The sequence below is a fragment of the Tachyglossus aculeatus genome, chromosome 21 (genome assembly GCF_015852505.1).
Source record: "Tachyglossus aculeatus isolate mTacAcu1 chromosome 21, mTacAcu1.pri, whole genome shotgun sequence".
NCBI classification, from domain to species: domain Eukaryota; kingdom Metazoa; phylum Chordata; class Mammalia; order Monotremata; family Tachyglossidae; genus Tachyglossus; species Tachyglossus aculeatus.
The window spans coordinates 80,470,421-80,496,666 of NC_052086.1; the positions used below are offsets into that span (position 1 = coordinate 80,470,421).

Sequence of the window (26,246 nt, forward strand, 5' to 3'; positions counted from 1 at the left end):
GCTCTCCATCACCTTGCCGCCTCTTACCTCACCTCCCTTCTCTCTGTCTACATCCCAGCCCACACATTACACTCCTCTGGTGCTAACCTTTTCCCTGTGCCTCATTCTCACCAGTTCTGCCGTGAACCCGTGGCCCATGTACTACCTCTGGCCTGAAATGCCTCCCTCCTCTAATCCACCAAACTAGCACTCTTTCCCCCTTCAAAGCCCTACTGAAGTCTCTCCTCCTCCAAGAGGCCTTCCCAGACTGTCTCCCTTTTCCTCAGCTCCCCCTCCCCTCTCCATTGCCCTGACTCATTCCCTTTGCTCTAACTCCCTTTCCCCCCACAGCACTTGTGTATATATGTAAATCTATTTATTTATATTGATGCCTGTTTACTTGTTTTGATGTCTGCCTCCCCACTTCTAGGCTGTAAGTCCAGTGTGGGCAGGGATTGTCTCTCTTTATTGCCAAATTGTGCTTTCCAAACCCTTAGTACAGTGCTCTGCACACAGTAAGCACTCAATAAATACAACTGGATGAATGAATGAATGAATGAATGAATGAATGAATGAATGAATGAATGAACTCCTTAGGGATCTTGGGTGCCATTTGGGGCATTAGTGAGTGTATTGTTAAAGTGAATAAAATTGACATGCACAACTACTGGACTGCTTTACTTTCATTTAAGCTATTCTAAAAAAAAGGAACAATCGATCAATCAATCCTAATTATTGAGCACCTGACTCTGTGCAGAACACCATATTAAGTGCTTGGGAGAATAAGACATAACAGTGTCTGTAGACATGATCCCTGCACACAAGGTGAGCCCACTGTTGGGTAGGGACTGTCTCTATTTGTAGCCAACTTGTACTTCCCAAGTGCTTAGTACAGTGCTCTGCACACAGTAAGCGCTCAATAAATACGATTGATGATGATGATGATGATGAAGGAGAAGCCGCGTGGCCTGGGCGTCAGAGGACCTGGGTTCTAATCCCAGCTCAACGGCTTGTCTGCTGTGTAACATTGGACAAGTTACTTCTCTGTGCATCAGGTACCTCATATATAAAATGGGGATTAAGATCATGAGCTCCATGTGAAACATGGGCCATGTCCAACTTGTATCTACCACAGCACTTTGTATAGTGTCTGACACTGAAGCACTTAACAGATGCTATTTTTACAAAAGGGAGCTTACAGTCTTGCAACTAAATCTAATTCCTAGCTTAGGTGTTTTCCTATAAAGGCCTCCATTCTCAACTTTGAGAGGTAACACTTGGGAATATGTTTCCCATTGTTAAGATGGGAGTCAGAGGTTGTGAGTTCTAATCCTGGCTCCGCCGCTTGTCAGCTGTGTGACTTTGGGCAAGTCACTTAACTTCTCTGTGCCTCAGTTCCCTCAGCAGTAAAATGGGGATTAAGACTGTGAGCCCTACGGGAGACAACCTGATTACCTTGTATCCACTCTAGCGCTTAGAACAGTGCTCGGCACATAGTAAGCGCTCAACAAGTACCGACATCATTATTCAGCGCTTAGAACAGTGCTTTGTACATAGTAAGTGCTCCACAAATACCGTCATTATTATTATTACTACTATATTCATCAAACAGAAACTCCTTACCCCTGGCTTTAAAGCACTCAATCAGCTCACTCCATCATTCAGTCATTCATTCAATCGTATTTATTGAGCCCTTACTGTGTGCAGAGCACTGTACTAAGTGCTTGGGAAGTACAAGTTGGCAACATCTAGAAACAGTCCCTACCCAACAGTGGGCTCACAGTCTAGAAGGGGTAGACAGACAACAAAACAAAACATATTAACAAAATAAAACAAATAGAATAGTAAATATGTACAAGTAAAATAAATAGAGTAATACATATGTACAAACATATATACAGGTGCTGTGGGGAAGGGAAGGAGGTAAGGCCGGGTGGAAGGAGAGCACCCTGGAGTGGCCTTGCCCTGCTCCCCTTTTACACACAAGAAATTTCAGGTCGGGCTTCATCACTGTCATGAGGGCCGTGGGGAACTTCACCCACCCGGTGGCATCTACGGAGAAGCAGCGTGGCCCAGTGGAAAGAGCCCGGGCTTTGGAGTCAGAGGTCATGGGTTCAAATCCCGGCTCCGCCACTTGTCAGCTGTGTGACTTTGGGCAAGTCACTTCACTTCTCTGGGCCTCAGTTCCCTCATGCGGAAGCACTGTTCTAAGTGCTGGGGAGGTTACAAGGCATCAGGTTGTCCCATGGGGCACTCATGGGGTGCTGGAGAGGTTACAAGGTGATCGGGTTGTCCCACGGGGGGCTCACCATCTTAATCCCCATTTTACAGATGAGGGAACTGAGGCACAAAGAAGTGAAGTGACTTGCCCAAAGTCACACAGCTGACAATTGGCTGAGCCGGAATTTGAACCCATCACCTCTGACTCCAAAGCCCATGCTCTTTTCACTGAGCCACGCTGCTTCTCTAGACTGTAAGCTCATTGTGGGTAGGGAATTTGCCATTTATTATTACATTTTACTCTTCCAAATGCTTTATACAGTGCTCTGCACATAGTAAGCACTCAGTAAATATGGATGGATGAATTCAACATTGAATGACAAGGCAAACTGACCCACAATCAATCAATGAGTGCTTTCTGGGTGTATTGCACTGAACTAAGTGCTTGGGAGAGTACAGTACAACAGAGTTCATAGCTCTGATCCTTGCCCACTAGAAGCTTACAACTGCAAGGGAAGGCAGACATTAAAATAGATCAGGGATAGGGGAAATATTAAAGTATAAGGATAATAAGAATTATAAGAATATCATTGTGGGGTTGGAGCGAGTGTCAAAGTGCTTAAAAGAGGAGAGGATACCATGAAGATAAATGCATATGTATTTATGCACATAGAATAGCACCATCCTCAAAAATGAAAACAAATATAGAAAATATTTCAGTTCTGAAGACGATGTTACCGCTTTCAAGAACCTATCCACATGTGTAAGGGTGGCTCTGCGACTGAAAAGATGTATGTATGACTGATGAATCTGGACTGTGAGCCCGTTGTTGGGTAGGGACCATCTTAATATATTGCTGATTTGTACTTTCCAAGCACTTAGTAATAATAATAATAATGATGGCATTTATTAAGCACTTACTATGTGCAAAGCACTGTTCTAATCAATCAATCAATCGTATTTATTGAGCGCTTACTGTGTGCAGAACACTGTACTAAGTGCTTGGGAAGTACAAGTTGGCAACATATAGAGACGGTCCCTACCCAACAGTGGGCTCACAGTCTAAGCGCTGGGGAGGTTATAAGGTGATCAGGTGGTCCCACGGTGGGGCTCACAGTCTTAATCCCCATTTTACAGATGAGGTGGCTGAGGCCCAGAGAAGTGAAGTGACTTGCCCAAAGTCACACAGCTGACAATTGGCGGAGCCGGGATTTGAACCCCTGACCTCTGACTCCAAAGCTCTGCACATGGAGCACACTCTGCTCTATAGTGATGATGATGATGATGATGGCATTTGTTAAGCGCTTACTATGTGCCAAGCACTGTTCTAAGCACTGGGGGGATACAAGGTGATCAGGTTGTCCCACGTGGGGGCTCAGCACACACTAAGCACTCAATAAATATGATTGAATGAATGAATGAATCACCACCACAAAACAGGAAATCTGAAGCTGCACCATGCAGTAACTGATGATATGGCCCAAGACCAGCAAGTCCCACCTGATGTTGCCCCCACTAAAAATAATGATAATAATTATGGTACGTGTTAAACATATATTATGTGTCAAGCACTGTTCTAAACGCTGGGGTTGATACAAGTAAATCAGATTGGATGCAGTTCCTGTTCCACATAGGCTCCCACTCTTAATCCCTGTTTTACAGATGCGGTAACTGAGGCACAGAGAAGTTAAGTGACTTGCCCAAGATCATACAGCAGACAAGTGGCAGAGCTGGGATTAGAGCTCAGGTCCTTCTGACTCCCAGAGCCGTGCTCTATCCACTCAGCCACACTGCTTCTCTGCCCACTCATCGCAGGGAATCCCACTCCCTCCCTCACCACCCCACTTCTCCCGCCCCTCTCAGAACAAAAACCGGAAATCTTCTCAGCTCTCCCTGAAAGCAGCATTGAACTAAGGTGCAACAGAAATGCTGTCTAAATCCAGATATTTTTAATCTGGATTATCTGCCCTTCTGCAGCACTCTGATTTGGTGATACAGGACAGATATCAAAGAATAAGTAAACTAGGAAGCCACATGGTGGGGAAACACCCAATTCCTGTTAGAGAGCTGTGATGAACAAGTCTGAGAGTCTAGCTCAAGAAGCTGTGGGGACCATTGCCTACATCATACCTGGGGAATCGATCAGTCAATCATATTTTTTGAGCACATATTGTGTGCAGAGCACTGTACTAATCATCTGGGGCAGTACAGGGTGGCTCAGTGGAAAAGACCACGGGCTTTGGAGTCAGAGGTCTTGCGTTCGAATCCAGGCTCCGCCAATTGCCAGCTGTGTGACTTTGGGCAAGTCACTTCACTTCTCTGCACCTCAGTTACCTCATCTGTAAAATGGGGCTTAAAACTGTGAGCACCCCGTGGGACAACCTGATCACCTTGTAACCTCCCCAGCGCTTAGAACAGTGCTTTGCACATAGTAAGTGCTTAATAAATGCCATTATTATTATTATTACAGTATAACAAATAACAGACAAAGTCTGGCACTATGATGTGTTGTGCTGCATTTTGGTCTGAAGCGATATTACATTACAGGTAGCGCATGGGGAACTCTATTCTTCAGAAACCAATCTATTCATCAAAAGTATTTATTGAGTTCCTACTCCACACAGTGCACTATATTACGTATTTGGAAAAGTTACACCAAAAGCATGAGACATCATGCATTACCTCAAAATGCTTAAAATCAAATCAGGGACACAGACAGACATAAATTCCTCAAAGACAGTCAGATGGGAGAGTGAACAAAGGTAACAGTCGTTTCTTGTATGAGTCTGCATGTACTTTCTCCCCCATTGGATTGTAAATTCCCTGAGGGCAGGGAATATATGTCATTGCTATTCTTGTACACTCTCAAGTATGTAGTACACTGCTTAGAATGCAGAAGATTCTCAGTAACTGACATTTGTAGAGATGAATGAATAAATGAAAAAATAAGTAGTGTACCTAAATAGAAATATGCTAAGCACTGTTGCTAAGGGTGGCTTTTGAGCTGACATGACATGGAAAGGGGAAAATAAATCAGGAGCCATTTCCCAGAGAATATAGGTTTACAGAAGGACTTTGAAGACAGAGAAGGCTGTGGATCTGGTGATATGATCGGGCAAGGAGTTCTTGGCAGGGAATTGGCAGCTCACTGTTTCAATCGGCTTATATGCGTCTACCTCAGCCCTTAGTACAGTGCTTGGGGAGTAGAGAGCACCTAAAAACTGCTGCTACTAAAATTATAATTAGTATTATTAGCTGAGGAGGGGAGAGGTTGGAGGCAGAGAGATGGTGAGAAGATTGTATTCTAATAGTGAGTTTAAACCAACACGGTAGTTGGAAGTGAAAGCGTGGATCCTGGAAATATGGTGGACATAAAATGGCAGGGCTTAGTGACAGTGGACATGGGAGAGTTAAAAGGAGTTGAATTGACACCAAGGCAATTTAGAGGAGGAAGGGGGTTTAGTTAGAAAGATGAGCAATTCAGTTTTAACCACTACCCAGCGATCCTAACCAGAAATGCTAAAATAACGTGTTAGTTGCCACAGGGCTTCTCACCGTGCATGGGGCTTCTTGGAAGTCTGGTAGCATTACTTTAGGTGTTTTTTTTCTGCAAGGGGGTGGGGTTGGGGTTGGGGTTTTTTTAATGATATCCATTAAGTGTTTATTCATTCACTCATTCATTCAATCATATTTATAAAGCGCTTACTGTGTGCAGAGCATTGTACTAAGTGCTTGGGAAAGTACAGTGTAACAATAAACAGTGACAACCCCTGCCCACAATCAGCTCACAGTCTAGGGGTGGGGGAAACAGACATCAATACAAACAAATAAAATTACTGATACATACGGAAGTACTTTGGGGCTGGGAAGTGGTGGGGGGAGAGAAAAAGGAGCAGGTCAGGGTGATGCAGAAGGGAGAGAGATGTAAGAAAAAGTGGGGCTCAGTCTAGGAAGGCCTCTTGGAGGAGATGTGTCTTTAAGAAGGCTTTGAAGAGGGGGAGAGTAATTGTCTGGCAGATTTGAGGAGGGAGGGTGTTCCAGCCAAAGGCAGGTCGTGGGCCAGGGATCGGAGGTGAGACAGGTGAGATCGAGGCACAGTGAGAAGTTTAGGACTAGAAGAGTGAAGTATGAGGGCTGGGTTGTAGAAGGAGAGACATTAGGTGAGGTAGGAGGGGATGAGCAGAGATAGGAGGGGACAAGGTGAAGGAGGACTTTAAATCCAATGGTGAGGAGTTTTTGTTTGATAAGGATGTAGGTAGACAACCACTGATGATTTCTGAGGAGGGGGATGTCATGTCCTGAACATTTTTGTAGAAAGATGATCCAGGCAGCGGAATGAAGTATGGACTGGAGTGAGGAGAGAGAGGAAGTTGGGAGGGTCAGCAAGGAGGCTGATGCAGTAATCCAGGTGGGATAGGATGAGTGTTTGTATTCATGTCATAGCAGTTTTGGATGGCCCCCTCTCAGGGTCGCACCTAGAGAGTTTCCAGTATTCTACCAGTCTCGACTATGGGAGGGAGAGTCAAGCAGAGGCCTGTCCATTCCATTCCTAGCTTGGGCAGTGGCGAGCCAGTGGAAGGCAATCTGTTACAAGTCAAAACTCACCTGCGCTGGGCAACAGGGGCATGGGAGAGAGTGGAGGGCAGAGACTCAATTTGACTGAATGGAAAGAGGAAATGGTAAACCTTCTAGACTGTGAGCCAGTTGTTAGGTAAGGACCACCTCTATATGTTGCCGATTTGTACTTTCCAAGTGCTTAGTACAGTGCTCTGCACACAGTAAGTGCTCAATAAATTCGATTGAATGGATGAATAAACCTCTTCTGTATTTTTACTAAGAAAACTCTATGGATGCACTACCAGAACAACTCGGAGGTGGGGCGTTCTGGGAGTGATGGGAGGCCCCTTCCCCTTCCAGTGGGCACAGGCCCCAGGTGACCCCATGCCCCAAAAGTACTCGTGGCTCAGTGGAAAGAGCCCGGGTTTTGGAGTCAGTGGTCATGGGTTCAAGTCCCGGCTCTGCCAATTGTCAGCTGGGTGACTTTGGGCAAGCCACTTCACTTCTCTGGGCCTCAGTTCCCTCATCTGTAAAATGGGGATTAAGATTGTGAGCTCCTATGGGACAACCTGATCGCCTTGTAGCCTCCCCAGTGCTTAGAACAGTGCTTTGCACATAGTAAGTGCTTAATAAATGCCATTATTATTATTATTATTATTATTGATTCAAATCCCGGCTCCATCAATTGTCAGCTGGGTGACTTTGGGCAAGTCACTTAGCTTCTCTGGGCCTCAGTTGCCTCATCTGTAAAATGGGGATTAAGACTGTGAACCCCCTGTGGGACAACGTGATCGCCTTGTAACCTCCCCAACGCTTAGTAAAGTGCTTTGCACATAGTAAGCGCTTAATAAATGCCATTATTATTATTATTATTATTATTATTGGTTCAAATCCCGGCTCCATCAATTGTCAGCTGGGTGACTTTGGGCACGTCACTTTGCTTCTCTGGGCCTCAGTTACCTCATCTGGAAAATGAGGATTAAGATTGTGAGCCCCCCGTGGGACAACCTGATCACCTTGTAACCTCCCCAGCGCTTAGAACAGTGCTTTGCACATAGTAAGTGCTTAATAAATGCCATTATTATTATTATTATTATATGCCCATTGTGTCACTATGGTTCGGAGATAACTGGACAGCATGAGACAACAGTTTGGATGGAGAGGAAAGGGCAGATTTTAGCAATGTTGTGTGGGTGGGACACTAACACTGTTGGTGACAGAATATGTGGGTTGAATGAGAGAGAAGAGTCAAGGATAATGCCAGGGTTATGGACTTATGAGATGGAAAGGATGGTGCTGTTGTCTACAATGATGTCTACAAGTCAGGGAGAAGACAGAGTTTGGGTGGGAAGATAAGGAGCTCTGTTTTGGACAAGTTAGGTTTGAGGTGAAGGGAGGACATCCAAATAGAAATGTCTTGATGGCAGGAGGAGACGCGAGCCTGGAGAGAGGGAGAGAGATCAGGGAAGGAGATGTAAAATTGGGTAGCATCAGCATAAAGATGGTAGTTGAAGCAAGCCATGGAAGTGAATGTGTTCTCCAAGAGAATGAGTGTAGATGGGGAATAGAAGGGGTCACAGAACTGAAGCTCGAGGGATCCCCACAATTAGGGTGGGTGGCAGAGGAGGAGCCTGTGAAGGAGACTGGGAATGAACGACCAGGGAGATAAGAGGAGAACCAGGAGAGGATGGTGTCAGTGAAGCCAAGGTTGGATAACATATTGAGGAGAAGGGGATGGCCCACTGTGTCGAAGGCAGCTGAGAGGCTGAGGAGGATTAGGATGGAGTAGAAGCCATTGGATTTGTCAAAAAGGAGACATCTGGTGACTTTTGAGAGGGTGGTTTCTGTAGAGTGAAAGGGATGGAAGCCAGATTGGAAAAGGTCCAGGAGAAAATTGGAGGAGAGGAATTTGAAACAGAGGTTGTAGATGACTCACGCGAGGAGTTTAGAGAGGATGACAGGAGGGAGATGGGGCGATAACTGGAAGGAGCCATGGGGTCAGGGGAGGGGTTTTTTTTAGGGTAGGGGACACATGGGCATGTTTGAAGGCAGTGGGGAAGAAGCTATTGGAGAGCCAATGGTTGAAGATGGCTGGTGGAGAGGGAAGAAGGAAGGGGGCTAGAGTTTTTATAAGGTGCGAAGGAATGGGTCTGTTATGCATGTGGAAGTGGGTGGCATTTGAGAGCAGGCAGGAGATCTCCTCTGGAGATATTGCTGGGAAGGATGGGAAAGATGAAGAGGGGAGGGACTGAGGAAGAGCAGGAGTGATTTGAGGAAGCTCACACATGATGGTGTTAAATTTTCTTAATAAAGTAGATGGCAAGGCCATTGGGGGCAAGGGATAGGGAAGACGGGGACACAAGAACTGAGAAGGGAGTTAAATGTTTGGAACATCTGATAAGGGCAATGGGCATGGGTGTCAATAAGAGAAAAGCAATAGTTTTGCTGGACAGAGGAGAGAGCAGAGTTAAAGCATGCAAGGATGAACTTGAAGTGGACAAAGCCGGCCTGATATTTAGATTTCTGTCAGCAGCCTTCTGCAGTTTGAGCACAGGAGTGGAGGTGGACTTTGCAGGTTCAAATCCCGGCTCTGCCAATTGTCAGCTGTGTGACTTTGGGCAAATCATTTAACTTCTCTGGGCCTCAGTTACCTCATCTGTAAAATGGGGATTAAGACTGTGAGCTCCTGTGGGACAACCTGATCACCTTGTAACCTCCCCAGCACTTAGAACAGTGCTTTGCACACAGTAAGCACTTAAAATGCCATTATTATTATTATTATTATTATTATTATTATTATTATTATTACTATTATCATTATTATTATTATTATATTATCCAGGACTCAAAAACTGTTCTAAAGACAGGGATAGATACAAGTTAATTGGGTTGGACACAGGGACTGTCCCATCTGGGGCTCACTGTTTAAGTAGGAGGGAGAACAGCAGAACTGAAGCATTGAGAAGCTAAGCGACTTGCCCAAGGTCACACAGAAAGCAACTGGCACAGTCAGGATTAGAACCCAGGTCCTTTGACTCCCAGGCCATTAGTCACGCCTGCTTCGCCAGGCCATGCTGCTTCCCCCTATAATGAAGAAGACCATCAGGTTCCCTCCTTGCTTATGGATTCTAATCATAGATGTCATCTGAAACAATTGTTTCACCTATTGTTCATGGCTTTGACGGAGACAGTGACTTCAAAAGTCAGAACTAAGGCCATGCTCTTACCTTTCGGCTGGTATATCTACAGTTCTGGAGATCATTTCAAATAAAATCCATTTTAGCTGCCTGTTAAGTCTTTCCACTTTGGGGCAGGTGGAAGAGAAAAAATGTAGGAGCAAGACAGAATGATTAGCAGGCCCTCCTTGGGCCTTTTCTTCTACCTCCAGGACTTTCTTTCGGGATGATCCCAAAATTCCTGTAGAGGAAGGACTGTTCTTCTAAGTCTCCCAGATAGTGAGGAGGATACAATTAATCCCAAAATGACCACATCACAGTGATTTCATACTTGCAAAATTGTGCAGGATGGCCAAATAGCTTTGTCATCACTGCCATGGAGTATGAAACTCAGCAGTGTGTTTTAGGTCACTTCCAAAGTGCATTCAGCCTCTGACATTCTGCCAAACCTAACTTTATCCCTAATTTTGGGAAACGAGTGACGAAACAGTTATCACCTTTTAAACATGATCTAATCTGTTTTTAAAGAAGTCTGATGGCTTTTGCTTTTCATTTTTTTTCTCAGTTTCAGGAAGTCACTTCTCTAAAAGGAAGCATATTAACTGTGATGGTCTAAATTTTTAACTACGTTCAGTTCACCCTATTTCAACTCTAAATAATTTACACAATGATCATCTATAAGCAAGCAGTGTAATGATGTAACTTAAAAATCTTCGAGATTTGCAAAAAAAAAACAAACCAGGCACACTACAATGTTTATGATCAATCTTTCCTCACATCAACTCTTGATTTCACAAAAAATGTTACATAAATTAATATTCCTGCTCATTATTAATTGTCCAACAATGCCATGATTTTTAAAACTCTATTTTGAACAAGGAAATTAACCTTTTAAATCATTCAAAATCATGTAAAAATTATTTAGAATAGAAAATTGAAAATCATGACTAGGGGAAAAGCCAAAATTCTACCATACCTTTAAAGCACAGTAAAACGCTGCTGGTCATAGGTACCCAGAAAATGTCATTCTTCAGTTTCTCTCAATATATATTACGATGGGGGGGATAGTGATATAATTTTACCATTGATACTAATGAACCCTACAGAAAAAATTAAATGGCAAGAACACACTGACATCTGCTGGCATTTTATAAACATTTTTTTGGACTAGCATGTGGTATTGTCAGTCTGCTTTAAATACTCTAATGCAGTGGGCCAGAGCCATGGCCTAGCTAATGAATAGCCCATGTATCATCGCCATAGGCAGAAAGCAAAGCTCATAAACAAATAAAGCTCAGAAATATCTTTATCTCTCTGAATAAGGGCCAGCAATTCTCTCTTTTGTCTCTGGTGTTATGAGCAATGGTTTTTTACTGCCTCCTTGCACAACTCTTCATCTCCATAGCACTCAAGTACTTGTCCACAATCTATTTATTTATATTGATATCTGTCTCCCCCTCTAGACTGTAAGCTCCTTGTGGAAAAGGAACGTGTGTACCAATTGTCATACTGTATTATTCCAAGCATCTACCAACTGTTATACCGTATTCTTCCAAGCACTTAGCACAGTGCTCTGCATACAGAAAGTGCTCAAAAAATATGATTGATTGAGTGATTCAAAATAATCCTTGTTCAAGAACCATTTCTGTGAATTTGTCTGGGGAACTGATAATGGATCCCATCCTCTTTACATATCGGTTTTGGAGAAGATAAACACCTGACATTTCAACACCCAAAATTGAGACGAGAAGTTTACTCTTAAAGCCCTGATCTCTCCCTCTGTCTTCTCCTCCTCCCCACTTTGAGCAATGTGAGATAAGGAGAAGGGAAGACTGGATCATCAGAGCTGAAGAGGCAGCACAGATGAAAAACACTGTTGGTTGCCAGGATTTACAGAAAGAAACAAATAGATGTATCACACAGGTGAGCAAGTATTTGCTGGAAGGACACTTCTTAACCTTTAGTAAGCTGCTGAGGGCTGACACACGAAAGACTTTATTTTCAGAGTATCAATGAATTAAATTGTTGTAATGTGTATTGTACTCATAATAATAATTGCGTAAAGTATTCACTATATACCAAACCCTGTACTAAAAGGCTGGGATGAATACAAGGTATTCAGATCAGAAAGAGTCCCTATTTCTACTGGGGTTCACAGTCTAAGTAGTAAAAGGGAGAAGAGGCATTGAATCCCCATTTTACAGGTGTGGAAACTGAGGCTCAGATAAATCAAGGGACCTGCCCAGGATTACACAGAAGACAAGTGACAGAGCTGGGATTAGAAGCCAAGTCCTGTACTCCCAGGCCCGTCTTCTTCCCATTAGGTCTGACTGCTTCTGAAGAATACCAAAACTACGGCAGGTCACTTTCACACATATTTATGCACTTCAAAACATATAATGATGTGATATAATATACAGCTTTATCTTGCTAGGCATAGTGGGGTGCCAGATCAACTCGACTGACAGGCTAGCTGGGACCGTTGGACTGCATTTTGCCCACACCTGACGGGGACTGGCTGCCCGTTGTGGGCAGGGGTTATCTCTATTTGTTGCTGAATTTTACTTCCTAAGTGCTTAGTACAGTGTTTTGCACACAGAAAGTGCTTGATAAATGTGATCGAATGAATGAATGGAAAGGTTGTTCTGATCTTTAAATTGTAAACTTCAAGACCAGCTGAAAAAAACCCCAAACAGAATGGCCAAAGTAATATTCCCAGGCGTACTTCCCGTACCATGAAGGTAAAAAACCAACCAAACAAAAAACATAAAAACCAGCCGTTTTTCTACAAGAAATACATTCTATTTGGCATTCAGTCTACAAGACAGGCACAGAGGATGTTGGGAAGATGCTTGCGATGATCTCCCACCTCAACATCTGTCAAATGATTATGATTGTTCTGCACTGCATCTTCCCCTTACCTCCCTAATTTTATCCAAACCCATTTAGAAGCTAAGAAAGTGTTTGCATTCATTTTGACCCTGCCAGAAATCAATCAGATTAAGAGAATTACTGAGAACCTACCCCGTGTGAAGCACTGCACTAAGCACTTGGGAAAATGAAAGAGAGTAAGTACTGAGATCCTGGCTCTCCAAGAGGTCGCAGGCATACACATGGACATGTTCCCAGTCACATACGGAAGAGTGCAGCTTACTCTATCATGATTTTGTTATATAGAGACTGAGAAAATTGGAAAATTAAAATATCCCCCACTGGCAACCCTTTTTTAAACAGTTTCAAGCAGCTTTGCATGAAACCATAGATATCTAGAGACCCCAGCTAAAATTGCTAGGGCCTCTTCTGCATAAAGAAACATATGAAAACTGAGACATGTGCCCTCATCTTTCTTAGGCATTCCCCACACTAACCTTGGCCAGTGGCCCTCACAACATGGACCACCTGCAATGGCCAGTGGTAAACATCCTAGTAGGAGTCCAGAGGTAGCATATTCCGTGGAATGGAAAACTACATTTTGGGTCCACAACCCATATAGGGGGAATATCCCACCAAGGGACACGGGGAGGGCACTCAAATATTGAATCAGCATTCTGCACTACTCCGTCAGTTTTAATATTGAGTGTAACAAATTAGAACTTCTTTCTGCCAGTCAATCAGATACACTGCATATGGTAGTTGTCAAGACAATTTTGCAGTCACCAGTCTTTGCTAAGCCATTTTCCTCCACACGAACTACTGGTCTGCTTGGGGCTTGTGTTTTCTCCACAATACACTCCACCCCTCTTTTTGTCCCTGGTAAGAGAGAGGGGATCACATGCAAGAGGGCACTTCATGATACGCTAGAATTTTCACACTTACGCTAATCTCTTCTCAGAGACAGTGTCACAGTCTTGACATGAGAAAAACAAAAACTACTCTACTCTTCCTGTTGGGCTTCTGAATCAGAGAACAAAGGGAAAAAAATGGGACCGGTAAAAGGGGCCACCTCTAAGAAATATGCACACACAGCACTCCACCACATGATCTTTTATGTCTGCAAAGGTCTTATTTTGTCCTCAGGAAAATGAAAAGTGAAGCTGATTCAGATTATTATGATTAAATGGAGTGCACAACAATCTACAGACTGCACTTTAAATGGTTGTCACAAAAACAGAAGTCTTGAGCCTATTATTCACAGGAGCGCTACAGATAGTTGAGATCAGGGTTCTGAGCACACTAATCATTTTTATACACAGAGAGCTCCGTTCTTGGAAATTGTGACTGAGGCCACTCAGCTGCTCCCTGGGCTTGCTGAGAAGAGCATGTGTTTCTCCCAGGTCTGTTGCTGGAGGAATGCGATTAACATGTGGCTTGTCAGGGCCAGCCAGCCCAGAAATCAAATGCGAGCATTGTGTGTGTGGCAATACGTGAGTCTTTTGTGTACCAAATACCCAGAAAAACGCCAAGTGCTCTGCAAGCCTTTAAATTGATAATCGACAGTGCCCCCCCACCCGCCCAACCCCTGATGGAGGCTATAAGATTCTGTGTCCTTAGCAGAGTGATTTCTATTGAATCCAGCAGAGAAATGGCAGAGGCCAATCACCATTACAGTGGGAAAGGCAATCTCACTAGTTAAATCAGACAAGAGCAGAGTGGCTGGGTTTTTCATCGTGATTGACAGGCCATCAAACCAGAGGTGGGAAGAAAGCTGAATCATCAGATGTCTAAACATTTCCATCATGACTGCCTCCAGATTCAATCTTTGCATGAACAGACAGAGATGGGCTACAGCTATCGACAATCACAGCTCTCATGGAGCTTCCCACTTAAGTTAATCCTCGGGTCCTTAATACTCAGCACCTTTTCTCTGGATGCATCGGCAGCTGAAAGTATAGTAAAGATCCCATTTACATTTAGGAAGACAAAAACCATGATCAACAAAGAAAGCAAGAGAGGAAACCTGTCCTGCCTGCCACTTCAATTTCAGGGTTCAAGACAGCAATATTATCTTCATCACAGTTTAAAGAGGAATATCTTCTTCAGGTCAGGTCCAAAATGAAAACATGCATTTATGAACACACACTAACCAACACACTCGCACATGCACACTTCCATGTATGCTTAACTTTGTTTTCCTTTTTTCCTAGCCATTCAAGAGAATCGCGTCTTTCGTTTCAGTTCTGTTACCATAGACTGTCATCTGGTCTTGAACAGGTGAATCTGTGGCACTTTTACCCTGACAATAAAGTCATTATTTAATTTCTAAGATGTTACAGAACTTGCCCTCATGGATTCTGGGCGGCCTACATCCCAAAATATGTTGCCATGGAGATTAATCAAGTATGACTTTTCTACAGGATATATTTGGAGGGAAATGGACTAGTGAAAGAGATATATTTGTTTTTTCCTCCTCGACTGAGTAGAACTGGAACACTTTCTAATCCCATATCCCCCACACCTCTCAGGACCACCTACCTACTTTGACCGGTATATTTCGGAGAAGCAGCGTGGTTCAGTGGAAAGAGCGTGGGCTTGGGAGTCAAAGGTCATGGGGTCAGCGGCTCCGCCGCTTGTCAGCTGTGTGACTATGGGCAAGTCACTTCACTTCTGTGTGCCTCAGTTACCTCATCTGGAAAATGGGGATTAAGACTGTGAGCCCCACGTGGGGCAACCCGATTACCTTGTATCTCCGCCAGCGCTTAGAACAGTGCTTGGCACATAGTAAGCGCTCAGCAAAAACCAAAATTATTATTATGATTATTTGGGGGCCAAACTAGGACTGCCCAAGGCCCCAGGTCCAGCTTCCATCAGTAAGCAAGTAGGCCAGCGGTCTCAGGGTGCACCGCTAGAGAGGGTGGGCATAGGGGAGCCGTGGGGTGGCAGCGATTAAAAGTTTGGGTGCACTCAACCTCCCTCCACCTGAGTTGGAAGCGGCCCATGTGTTTGCAGGGACGTGGGCAGGCAGTGCAATAGCCCTGGAGAGGTTGGCATCAGAAGTACTCCCGGAGAAATTGTCTAGATTTAGGTGATGGGGTGGGCAGTCTATGACAGCAAAATGGATGGGAGGGGATAGACAGAAACCTGAAGCAGACCCTGCGGGGCCTAGCCACAGACATTCTTTAACTAGGGCCGGAGCTGTCTGACCATACCATTGTCACGGAAGAAGCCAAGAGCATGGTCCCAGTCCCCGACAACCTAAGCTAACCTAAAGAAGCAAAGGAATCTCCAAGATGTGTCCCTTCAGGCGAACCAACGGACTCTCCGAGGTGTGTCATTTTATGCCGGTCCACTCCAAGGGAGTTTAATGTTATTTTAATAACTGCTGCTCTTTTAGGTTTTCTATTTTAATTACCACTTCGATTTTTCTACTTGAGACCTGAGGCGATCCCGGAAAGGGAGCTTCTTAGAAATGGGGAGAAAAGTCCTACCTTCACTGCAAGGAAATGTCTGACTTCTGAAAAATCTTCTGAACAAACTACAATTTTCTACCAAATAATATGTCAGACTGAACATAGCAAACTACCTGATGATCTTCAGGAAAACTGACAGGCATTCATTTGGAGATGACATGGCCTAAGCCAGACTCATGCTGTTAAACGAAGGCAGCGACTGCTTCCCCGTGTCCTTCAGAGTGCTTTTATTCGTATTTCAATCGTCTTGTTACACACCACTGTGAAATCCCTCTGTCCCCAAAGTATTTTCTGTGTCAAATACAATTTCCCTCTTGGAATGTGTTCATTACTCAACAGAGCTTAGAAGACGCAAATAAAATGGTCTAATGTCAGGTGAAATGTCAGACATGCTAATATTAGGCAGACCAAATGCCCTAGAAGTGAAAACAGAATGGAAAAGATTAAGGGAAAGGTAAAACAAGATATTCTTACTTAATTAGTCCCTGCTATATTTCTGTTCAAGAGCGGAGCTACAGAGCTGAATAGAGGCTTGGTCAGGATTCATAGAAAAGATATGGAAGAAACAATTATCTCAAAATTCTCGATTGAAATGTGCTCAGTTTCATCTTTTTGTTCAATTTCCTAGTAGGAAACCTGACGATACTAGGCTGAAGTTAAACACACACACACACACACGCTTTGTGAACACTAAATAAAATGCAACTTCAAATGAAACATAGTTCTTTCAATTTAGCCTTCTGCAAGAGTTCAACAGGGGTCAAGTCATTTGCTAAAAATGAAGAGGTTACCTAATTCTATAATCGCCTAACTTTACATTTTGAGATCTGACGGGAAATCTACCCAACGCCAGTGCATGAAGTTAGAGCATCGTGGACATTCTGCTAAAGACACTGTTTGCATCCAAAGATAGATCCTTACTGTCCTTACTGTGCTGATGGGTTAGTCACGGGGAAATCAACAGATTGATGTTCTGATATTGGATCACCATCTTCGGTTTAGAGAGAAATGGGTCTTTCCAATCACTGACAAACAATTAATTCTCTGTAAGAGAGTATGCTGTTGTTACCTTTCCAAGGTTGGCCTATTGAGAAGATATACGATTCGAGTGCCTTGCTTCTTTCTCTTTCCCTATTAATTTTAAAAGAAAATCTCCCTGAATTCGGCGCACAGGCCTGCATTACCTCTCCGAATCAACTCAGTGGCCAGGGAGGTCATCCAACACAGTGCAGTGCTCCGCACACAGTAAGCGCTCAATAAATACGATTGACCGAATGAATGAGTGAACACAGCAGTAAACTTCTTCAAACTTTTAATGTGCCTCCTTATTTTCTTTCCTCTATTTTCTTTAAGATGGCCCAGTCAACGTGAGCCTTGCTTCACCTTTAGAGCATTCCAGATCGTCTCCCAGCGCGGTAAAAATTGGTCTGTCGGTCAGGGAGGACAAATGCCTTGTTTGAAATCACCTCCCAGGGGAGGGCCAGAACCTCAGTGGCCTAGGCACCTTCAGAATGAGCAAGCCCGGGCCACCTGGCCCACCCTACCTCTGAGGAGTGGTCAGGGAGACCCTTCAAATTATCTAGAAAGGGAAGTCCATTCATTCAATCATATTTATTGAGCGCTTACTGTGTGCAAAGCAGTGAACTAAGCGCTTGGAAGTTGCTTCCCTTGTGGCTCCCCATCCTCCGCGAAGCGCTCCGCTCCTGGGAATGGTGACCTGTGCTTCCCTCTGGAGCCAACTGGACGGTGCCCAGAGAGGGAGACTGGACCTCTGGGGGTGGTGGGCTGCCCAGGGCATGGGGAAGACGATGCCCCCCCCCAAGTACCCGCCTTGGGAGGGCTTCCCGTTTGGCTTCCTCGATTTACCTGGAATGATTAGAGAGTCCTCCTTCCCCCGGGCAGGCAACGCTCAGCCAGAGCCCCTTACCCCCGGGGGGGCGGATCCCGGCGCATCCCCCTCCATCCTCCTGCCTTTCCCACCCCCTTTCCCGGGATGCCAGTCCCTCGCCCCCGGCCTCCCCCGCTCCCTCCGGGGCTGGCAGCGTGTCCTAGTGACAACAGCAGGGCCTTGGGAGTCCGAGGTCGTGGGTTCTAATCCCGCCTCCGCCGCTTGTCCGCCGGGTGACCTGGGGCAAGTCACTTCGCCGCTCTGGGCCTCAGTTATCTCATCTGGAGAATGGGGGTTGAGCCTGGGAATCCCGCGGGGGGCGGGGACTGGGTCCAACCTGGTGAACCTGGCTCTCCCCCAGCGCCTAAAACAGTGCTTGACACATAGCAAGCGCTTAAACGATACCATCGTTATTAGGATTATTGTTATTTTAGGCTGAGAGACGAGGAGGGAGAAGGGGCTGAAGCCGCAGGTTGGCAGGTTGATGGGAAGGGTCGGCAAAGAAGCCGGGCCCCGGGTGGGGGTGGGCTCAGGGGTCGCGCTCCCCCCTTCTCCCTCATTCATTCATTCATTCAATCGTATTTTTTGAGCGCTTACGGTGTGGAGGGCACTGTACTAAGCGCTTGGGAAGTACAAATCGGCAACACATAGAGACGGTCCCTACCCAACGACGGGTTCACGATGATGATGGTGGTGTTTCTTAAGCGCTTACTATAATAACGGTGGCATTTGTTAAGCGCTTACTATGGGACAAGGACTGCTCTAAGCGCTGGGGCAGATACAAGGTCATCGGGTGGTCCCACGTGGGGCTCCCAGTCTTTATCCCCATTTTCCAGATGAGGGAACGGAGGCCCAGAGAAATCAAGCGACTTGCCCGAAGTCACCCGGCTGACGGGCGGGGGGAGCCGGGCTGAGAACCCCCCACCTCTGAGCGCCCAGCCTGGGCTGCTGTTGCCACTGAGCCGCGTTCTTGAGCGGTCCCTGTGTGCAGAGCACTGTACTAAGCGGTTGGGAAGTACCAAGGCGCTGGAGCGGAGCCCTCCGGGCTCGGCCGTCTCCGGGGGTCGCGGGGCAGACGGCGCCCCCTCCCCGGCCCCCCAGGACGGGTTGCGGGGTCCCCTCCCCTCCCGGGTCCCCGGGGTCCCCGTCCGGACTCACCATCAGCCGGGGGCGTCGGCGGGGGCACGTGGTGGTGTGGCTCCGCCGGGAAGTTGGTGGGGCGGGTCCCGGGCCGGACCCCCGGGCCCCCCGGAGCCCCCCGGACGGCCGTTAGGTGGGGCGGGGCGGGGCGGGGCCGGCCCTCCGGTCTTGGGGCCCGGGAATCCCGGCCGGCCGGCCGGCGGGCCGGGGCCAGCCGACCCCTCCGCCGGAGCCTGCGGAGGGAGGCCGCCCGGGACCCTCCCTCCTTCACTCCTGCCCCAGCGAGCCTGGGACCCCCGCCCGCCCGCCGCCGCCGCCTCCTCCTCCACAATAATATCGGGGGTCCGGTCTCCTCCTCCTCCTCCTCTAGAAAATGGGGGTGTCCGGTCTCCTCCTCTAGATCGGGGGTGTCCGGTCTCCCCCTCCTCTAGAATACAAGGTGCCCGATCTCTTCCTCCTCCTCTAGAATATGGGGGTGTCCGGTCTTCTCCTCTAGATTGGGGGTGTCCGGTCTCCCCCTCCTCTAGAATACAAGGTGCCCGGTCTCTTCTTCCTCCTCCTCCTCCTCCTCCTCTTCTTCTAGAATCCGAGGGGGTCCTGTCTCCTCCTCCCCCTCCTCTAGAATAATACCGGGTACCCGGTCTCCTCCTCCAGATTCGGGGTGTCCGGTCTCCTCCTCCCCCTCCTCTAGAATAGGTGTCTGGTCTCCTCCTCTTCCTCCTCCTTCTCCTCCTCTAGAATTGTCGGGTGTCCGTCGCCCTCCTCCTCCAGATTCGGGGTGTCCGGTCTCCTCCTCCTCCTCCTCTAGATTCGGGGTGTCCGGTCTCCTCCTCCTCCCCCTCCTCCTCTAGATTCGGGGTTGTCCGGTCTCCTCCTCCTCCCCCTCCTCCTCTAGAATACAAGGTGTCCGGTCTCCTCCTCCCCCTCTAGAATACAAGGTGTCCGGTCTCCTCCCCCTCCTCCTCTAGAATGCAAGGTGCCCGGTCTCCTCCTCCCCCTCTAGCATACAAGGTGTCCGGTCTCCTCCTCCTCTAGATTCGGGGTGTCCGATCTCCTCTTCCTCCTCCTCCCCTAGATTCGGGGTGTCCGGTCTCCTCCTCCCCCTCTAGAATGCAACGTGTCCGGTCTCCTCCTCCTCCTTCTCCTCTAGACTCGGGGTGTCCGGTCTCCTCCTCCCCCTCTAGAATACAAGGTGTCCGGTCTCCTCCTCCTGTAGATTGGGGGTGTCCGGTCTCCTCCTCCCCCTCTAGAACACAAGGTGTCCGGCCTCCCCCCCTCCTCGTCCTCCTCTAGAATCCCGGGTGTCCGGTCTCGGTCTCCTCCTCCTCCTCCTCCTCCCCCCCTAGACTAGTAGCGGGTGTCCGGTGTGCTCCCGGCCGCGGTCCCCTAGACTCCTAAGGGGGTGCCCGCTGTCCCGCTCCTCCCGGGCTCCTCCCGGGCTCCTCCCGGGCTCCTCCCGCCCCGTTGCCCAGCAGGTGCGGGCGGGGCTCCGGGCTCCGTCCCCCGGCTCGCTCCTCCGACCCCTTCCTCCTGCTCCTCCTGCTCCTCCTCCTCCTCCTCCTCCTCCTGGTCCCCGGCTGCGGGCGGTCCTGCCTGTCCGTCGGCGGGGCCGGGGGGCTCCGGGGTGAGGGATTCCCCTGTCTGCCGGGGTCCCTCCGGCCGGGGTCCGGAGCGGAGCCGGTGCCCTTCGGTCCCCGAGCCGGCGCGGGAGGGAGAGCGGCTGCGGGGAGCCGGGGACCCCCAGGTCCCCCGGACCGCAGGACGGGCAGCCAGAGCGTGTGGATGCGTGGGAGGGAACAGCCTCGGGGGTAGGAGACAAAAATTCAGCTGCGCGAATCCCGGGTGCCCCTCATCCCCCGCAACACACACACACACACACCCTCACAAACACACACACACCCCACTCCACGCGAGTCCCCAACCCTGGAGGTCCCCACCAACACGTCTCCGCACTCCAGGCTCCCCAGCCCCGCTCTCCTCCTCTTCCTCCTCCTCCTCCCAGCCAACTCAGGGTCTCCCCGACTGGGATCCCCCAACGTCTGGGAGAGGGGCGCCCTAATAATAATAATGATGAGATGGCATTTGTTAAGCGCTTTCTATGCACAAAGCACTGTTCTAAGAGCTGGGGAGGCTACAAGGTGATCAGGTTGTCCCACGTGGGGCTCACAGTCTTAATCCCCATTTTACAGATGAGGGAACTGAGGCCCAGAGAAGCCAAAGTCACACAGCTGAGAAGCGGCGGGGCCGGGGTTTGAACCCATGACCTCTGACTCAAAAGCCCGTGCCCTTTCCACTGAGCCACGTTGCGCGCCCACATACGCGGCTGCCTCGAGGGACTGGTCCAACGTTCATTGATTTTTCTGGAGAGGGGATGCAGTTGAAAGTGGGCAAATCAACCTTGTCCCACCCCCGACTCATTTCCCCAAGGTAAACAGAAGAAATATCAGGCCGAGGTTAGAAGAAACCAACCTGTTAGCCAGAAGAGCTGGGTACCAAAGGAGGAGTAGGAAGGGAAATAACGCTCAAGGAGAAGGTAGTTTTTTTCTTCTCCTGATTTTCTTTTCTGGGAAACACATTTGAGGGGAATATCCCCCCTTCCCAGAATCCCCCATTCCTGCCATTGTTCAGCAGATGTGATTCAGCTGTAACAAATTCCAAGTATTCTTTTTTGGGGGGGAGGGGAGGGGACAGGGCCCCTTAGTCATTCCTCTAATTCCCATCAATCCCCAAATCCTTCCAGGGGAGGGATCCCCCCTATACTGGAAAGCAGTATACCTCTTTGCAGATGTATTTGCTGCCTGCCTAGAATGGGCAGCTTTCCCATTCAGATATTATTGCTCTCCCCAACTTTTCTTTCCTTGATTTTTCTCTTTGTCCCATCTCCCCCTAGCACCATGACTCATGCCTATGCCTGCCATGGGAATGAACAGTAGAGCAGATATGAGCAAGGGCAGTCACTCAGAGAAGGAGGTCAGAAGATATGAGCATCTCAGAAATCGGCATCAAGGACCCTGCTTGGACATCCCTGTAGGGGCCAGGGAATACAGGACAAGGTCAGTAAGGGCCTGGTGTCCCCATGTTGACTGTCACTTGTCACTCCAAATAAATAGACATATCTGATCTGTGCTCCAGTGAGAGAAAACTCCAGGCACTGATAGCTCATTTGGAGAGATACTGATCCCAATCATTAAAGAGGAATACATTTCTTTACACTCTACTAGCATCCCCACGCAACCCTAAAGGTTTAGTGTCCCAGCCTCAATCAACCAATCAATGGTATTCATTGAACAGTTACATCCTCTCCACTGTAAGCTTGTTGTGGGCAGGTAATGTACCTGTTTATTGTTATACCGAACTCTCCCAAGCATTTAGAACAGTGCTCTGTACACAGTAAGCACTCATTAGGATTGGATGAACGAATGAGTGCAGAGGACCGTACTAAGCACTTAAGAGAATACAATACAACAGTTGGCAGAGGGGTTCCCAGCCCACAGTGAGCTTCCAGTCTAGAGGGAGAGCCTCTTACTCCAATCTGCTTCCTGATGGAGTTTAGAGTGGAGAGAGTGTCATGGGAGGCTGAGGCTACTGTTGGTAGAGAACTCACTGAACCTTAGCTAGACAGCCACCAGTCAGCTACTCCCCACGCAGCCTTCCCCAGCAGAGCATGTGGTGGAGGCCAACTGGACAGTTGTGCTGTCTAGGCTCTCTGAAGAGCTCAGCTTACCCTGATTTTGCTCTATTGTTTTTGTTAGTCTGCCTGCCAGCCTTTCACCAGTCCCCCCACAGCCTCTCCCTGGCCCCCCGCTGCAAACACTCATTCCTAAACTTTACACATCTCTCATCCTACCCTAAGGAGAAGAAGGAAATGAAAAGAGGGCAGCTGGAAGTTTATAGAGGTGCCTTGACCCTGGCTACTTCTCCCCACATAGCTGTGTAGGTAAAATGACTGGAGGAGATAAAATCTTGTTCAAACTGATCAGCTTTGTCCCCTGCCCTCATCACTCCCACCCTGCCACTTCCCACCTCTCTCTACGCCACAAGTCTTATTGAGCTCAAACCGCTGAGCCTATATCATCAATGTCAACATGTCCAAGACTGAACTCCTTCTCTTCCCTCCCAAATCTTGTCCTCTCCCTGACTTTCCCGACACTGTGGACAGCACTACCATCCTTCCTGTCTCACAAGCCCACAACCTTAGTGTCATTGACTCCGCTCTCTCATTCACTCGTCCCCTTGTCCCCCTCTCCATCCCCCCCTTCTTACCTCCTTCCCTTCCCCACAGCACCTGTATATATGTATATATGTTTGTACATATTTATTACTCTATTTATTTATTTATTTATTTTACTTGTACATGTCTATTCTATTTATTTTATTTTGTTAGTATGTTTGGTTTTGTTCTCCGTCTTCCCCTTTTAGACTGTGAGCCCACTGTTGGGTAGGGACTGTCTCTAGATGTTGCCAATTTGTACTTCCCAAGCGCTTAATACAGTGCTCTGCACATAGTAAGCGCTCAATAAATACGATTGATGATGATGATGATTATTCACCCCACATATCTAAGCAGTCATCATCGAAACCTGCCGGTCTCACCTTCACAACATCGCCAAGATCCGCCCTTTCGTCTCCATTCAAACCGCTACTACTTTAGAACAATCACTCATCTTATCGCGACTGGATTACTGAATCAACATTCTTCCAGATCTCCCGACCTCCTATCTCTCCCCATTTCCGTCTTTACTTCACTCTGCTGCCCGGATTATCTTTCTACAGAGAAGCTCTGGGCATGTCTCTCCCTCTTCAAAAATCTTTAGTGGTTGTCTATCAGCCTCCGTATTGAGCAAAAACCCCTCCTCACTATTGGCTTCAAAGCTCTCCATCCACTTTGTCATCTCCTACCTCACCTCCCTTCTCACCTTCTAAAGCCCAGCCCACACAGGCCGCTCCTGGTGCTAACCTTCTCACTGTGCCTCATTCTCACCTGTCCCACCTTCAACTCCTGGCCCCCATCCTACTTCTGGCCCGGAACGCCCTCCCTTCTCAATTCTGCCAAGTTAGCACACTTCCCCCCTTCCAAGTTCTACTGAAATCTCACCTCCTTCCCAGACTAAGCCCCCCTTTTCCTCTGCTCCCCCCCATCTCCCCCATTCGCTCCCTCTGCTCTACCCTGCTCCTCGCCCCACAGCACTTTGTTGAATATTTGTATATATTTATAATTCTATTTACTTTTATTAATGATGTGTACATATCTATAATTCTATTTATATTGATGCAATTGCTGCTTGTTTATTTGTTTTGATGTCTGTCTCCCCGCTTCCAGACTGTGAGCCTAGTGTGGGTAGGGATTGTTTCTGTTGCTGAATTGTACTTTCCAAGCTCTTACTACAGTGCTCTGCACACAGTAAGCACTCAATAAATAAGATTGAATGAATGAATGAATCACTGACTTGGAATGAGCCCAGGAAGCAGGAAAGCTCAAGCAGATGAACTTGCACACCCAGGGAAATGGCTTGGAAGAATGGAGGGACCACTCAGGAAAGTGTCCAGACCCAGGGAACCAGGATTGGGAGTCAGAGGGTGGTGGTCTGGATTCCCAAAGGCTAGATAGATCTTTCCTTTATTAGAGCCCAGGATGCCGGGCAGGGCGCAAGAGGGATAGGTGGTCAAACTAAGGGATGAACCAACTCAGCTGTTGGGGAGTGAGAGGGGTAAAAAAGAGATTGAGAAGCATTAGGGCCTAGTGGAAAGAGCACGAGCCTAGGAATCAAAGCGTCCTAATCCCAGCCTGCCACTTGTCTCCTGGGTGACCGTGGACAAATCACTTGACTTCTCTGGGCCTCAGTTCTTTCATCTACAAAATGCAGCTGCAATACCTGGTCTCCTTCCATCTAGACTGTGAGCCCATTTTTGGGTAGGGATCATCTCTAAATGTTGTCGACTTGTACTTCCCAAGCGCTTAGTACAATGATCTGCACATAGTAAGCGCTCAATAAATATAACTGAATGAATGAATGAACTAAGACTATGAGCCCCACGTGGGACGTGATTATCTCATATCTATGCCAGAGTTCAGTACAGTGCTTGGGGAGTGCTTAACAAATACTAATTATTATTCAGTCCAATAAAGTACAACGATCAGGCATTGCTCAGGAAAAAAAAAAAGGCCTTTCCTCTTTGGACCTCTAGGACCATCCACGAGTGAGGTGGATAGCGCCCTTCTCACTGACAAGAGGAAACGTTGTCCCCACCCCAAAGGACCACCTCCTCACCAAAGGACTCCTCCTCTCTCCCTAGAGGCAATCCATCACTCAGGGAGATCAGCCCCAGTGTTTGTCGAGGACTGGAATCCCTGGAAAAAGAAAGGGGTTAGTCAGCATTTTTCCAGGATCCTTATGGAAAGCTCTCAGGGGATGTGAGCACAGTGGCTGAAGCCAGAAAGGATGGTGGATCCTGAATCACGGCAGCCCTGCTCTTTGGCACTCAACAGAGAGACCAAGATTCCCCTTTGTCCCCTGCCCCCTCCTCAGTCCGATAATGTGCTGGAGCAAGCCCTGCTCCGGGAAAACTACAGCCTGTGCGACATCAGGATCGAAGCCCTTAGGGCTATTCACCCAAAGGCTTTAATCTCCCAAAGCAAAGGAAAAAAGAATCACTCAAAATTGGAGCAAAAAAATAAATAAATAAAAGAACAGAGACCACTTTACCAACATCTGAGGAAAGGAAGCTGCAAAACACCCAGATGAGAAAAAGGTTTATATTGTCAACCCTGGTACATGTTTTCACAATATGGGCCATTTTTGCCATATGTTTGCTTCGGAGCTGCTGCAATAATAATATATCTGTATGTAAACAACTTTTTTCTTGAGAATAGTTTCTTATCCTTCAGTGATAACACAATGAAGCCATAAATCTGGGTTACTAACATCATAATCATTTTCA

At 47.4% G+C, this 26,246-nt stretch overlaps 1 protein-coding gene and 1 non-coding gene across 13 annotated transcripts in view; one reads left to right on the top strand and one right to left on the bottom strand.

Annotated features, from left to right (window-relative positions):
* The window catches only part of RBFOX1 (RNA binding fox-1 homolog 1), a 2,849,206-nt gene that overhangs the window by 1,804,390 nt on the left and 1,018,570 nt on the right, over positions 1-26,246 (bottom strand). The window contains exon 1 of one of the 12 annotated variants that reach the window (XM_038762610.1): positions 19,326-19,419. The exons of the other annotated variants lie outside the window; for them this stretch is intronic. Within the exon in view, the coding sequence (XP_038618538.1) occupies positions 19,326-19,328 (3 nt within the window). The 5' untranslated portion in view covers positions 19,329-19,419. Of the gene's footprint in view, positions 1-19,325; positions 19,420-26,246 lie in introns of those variants that run through there. 12 annotated transcript variants of the gene reach the window in all.
* Positions 6,657-6,794, top strand: LOC119943075. The gene has a single exon (XR_005455557.1). It is a non-coding gene; the product is annotated as a small nucleolar RNA SNORA7 (small nucleolar RNA).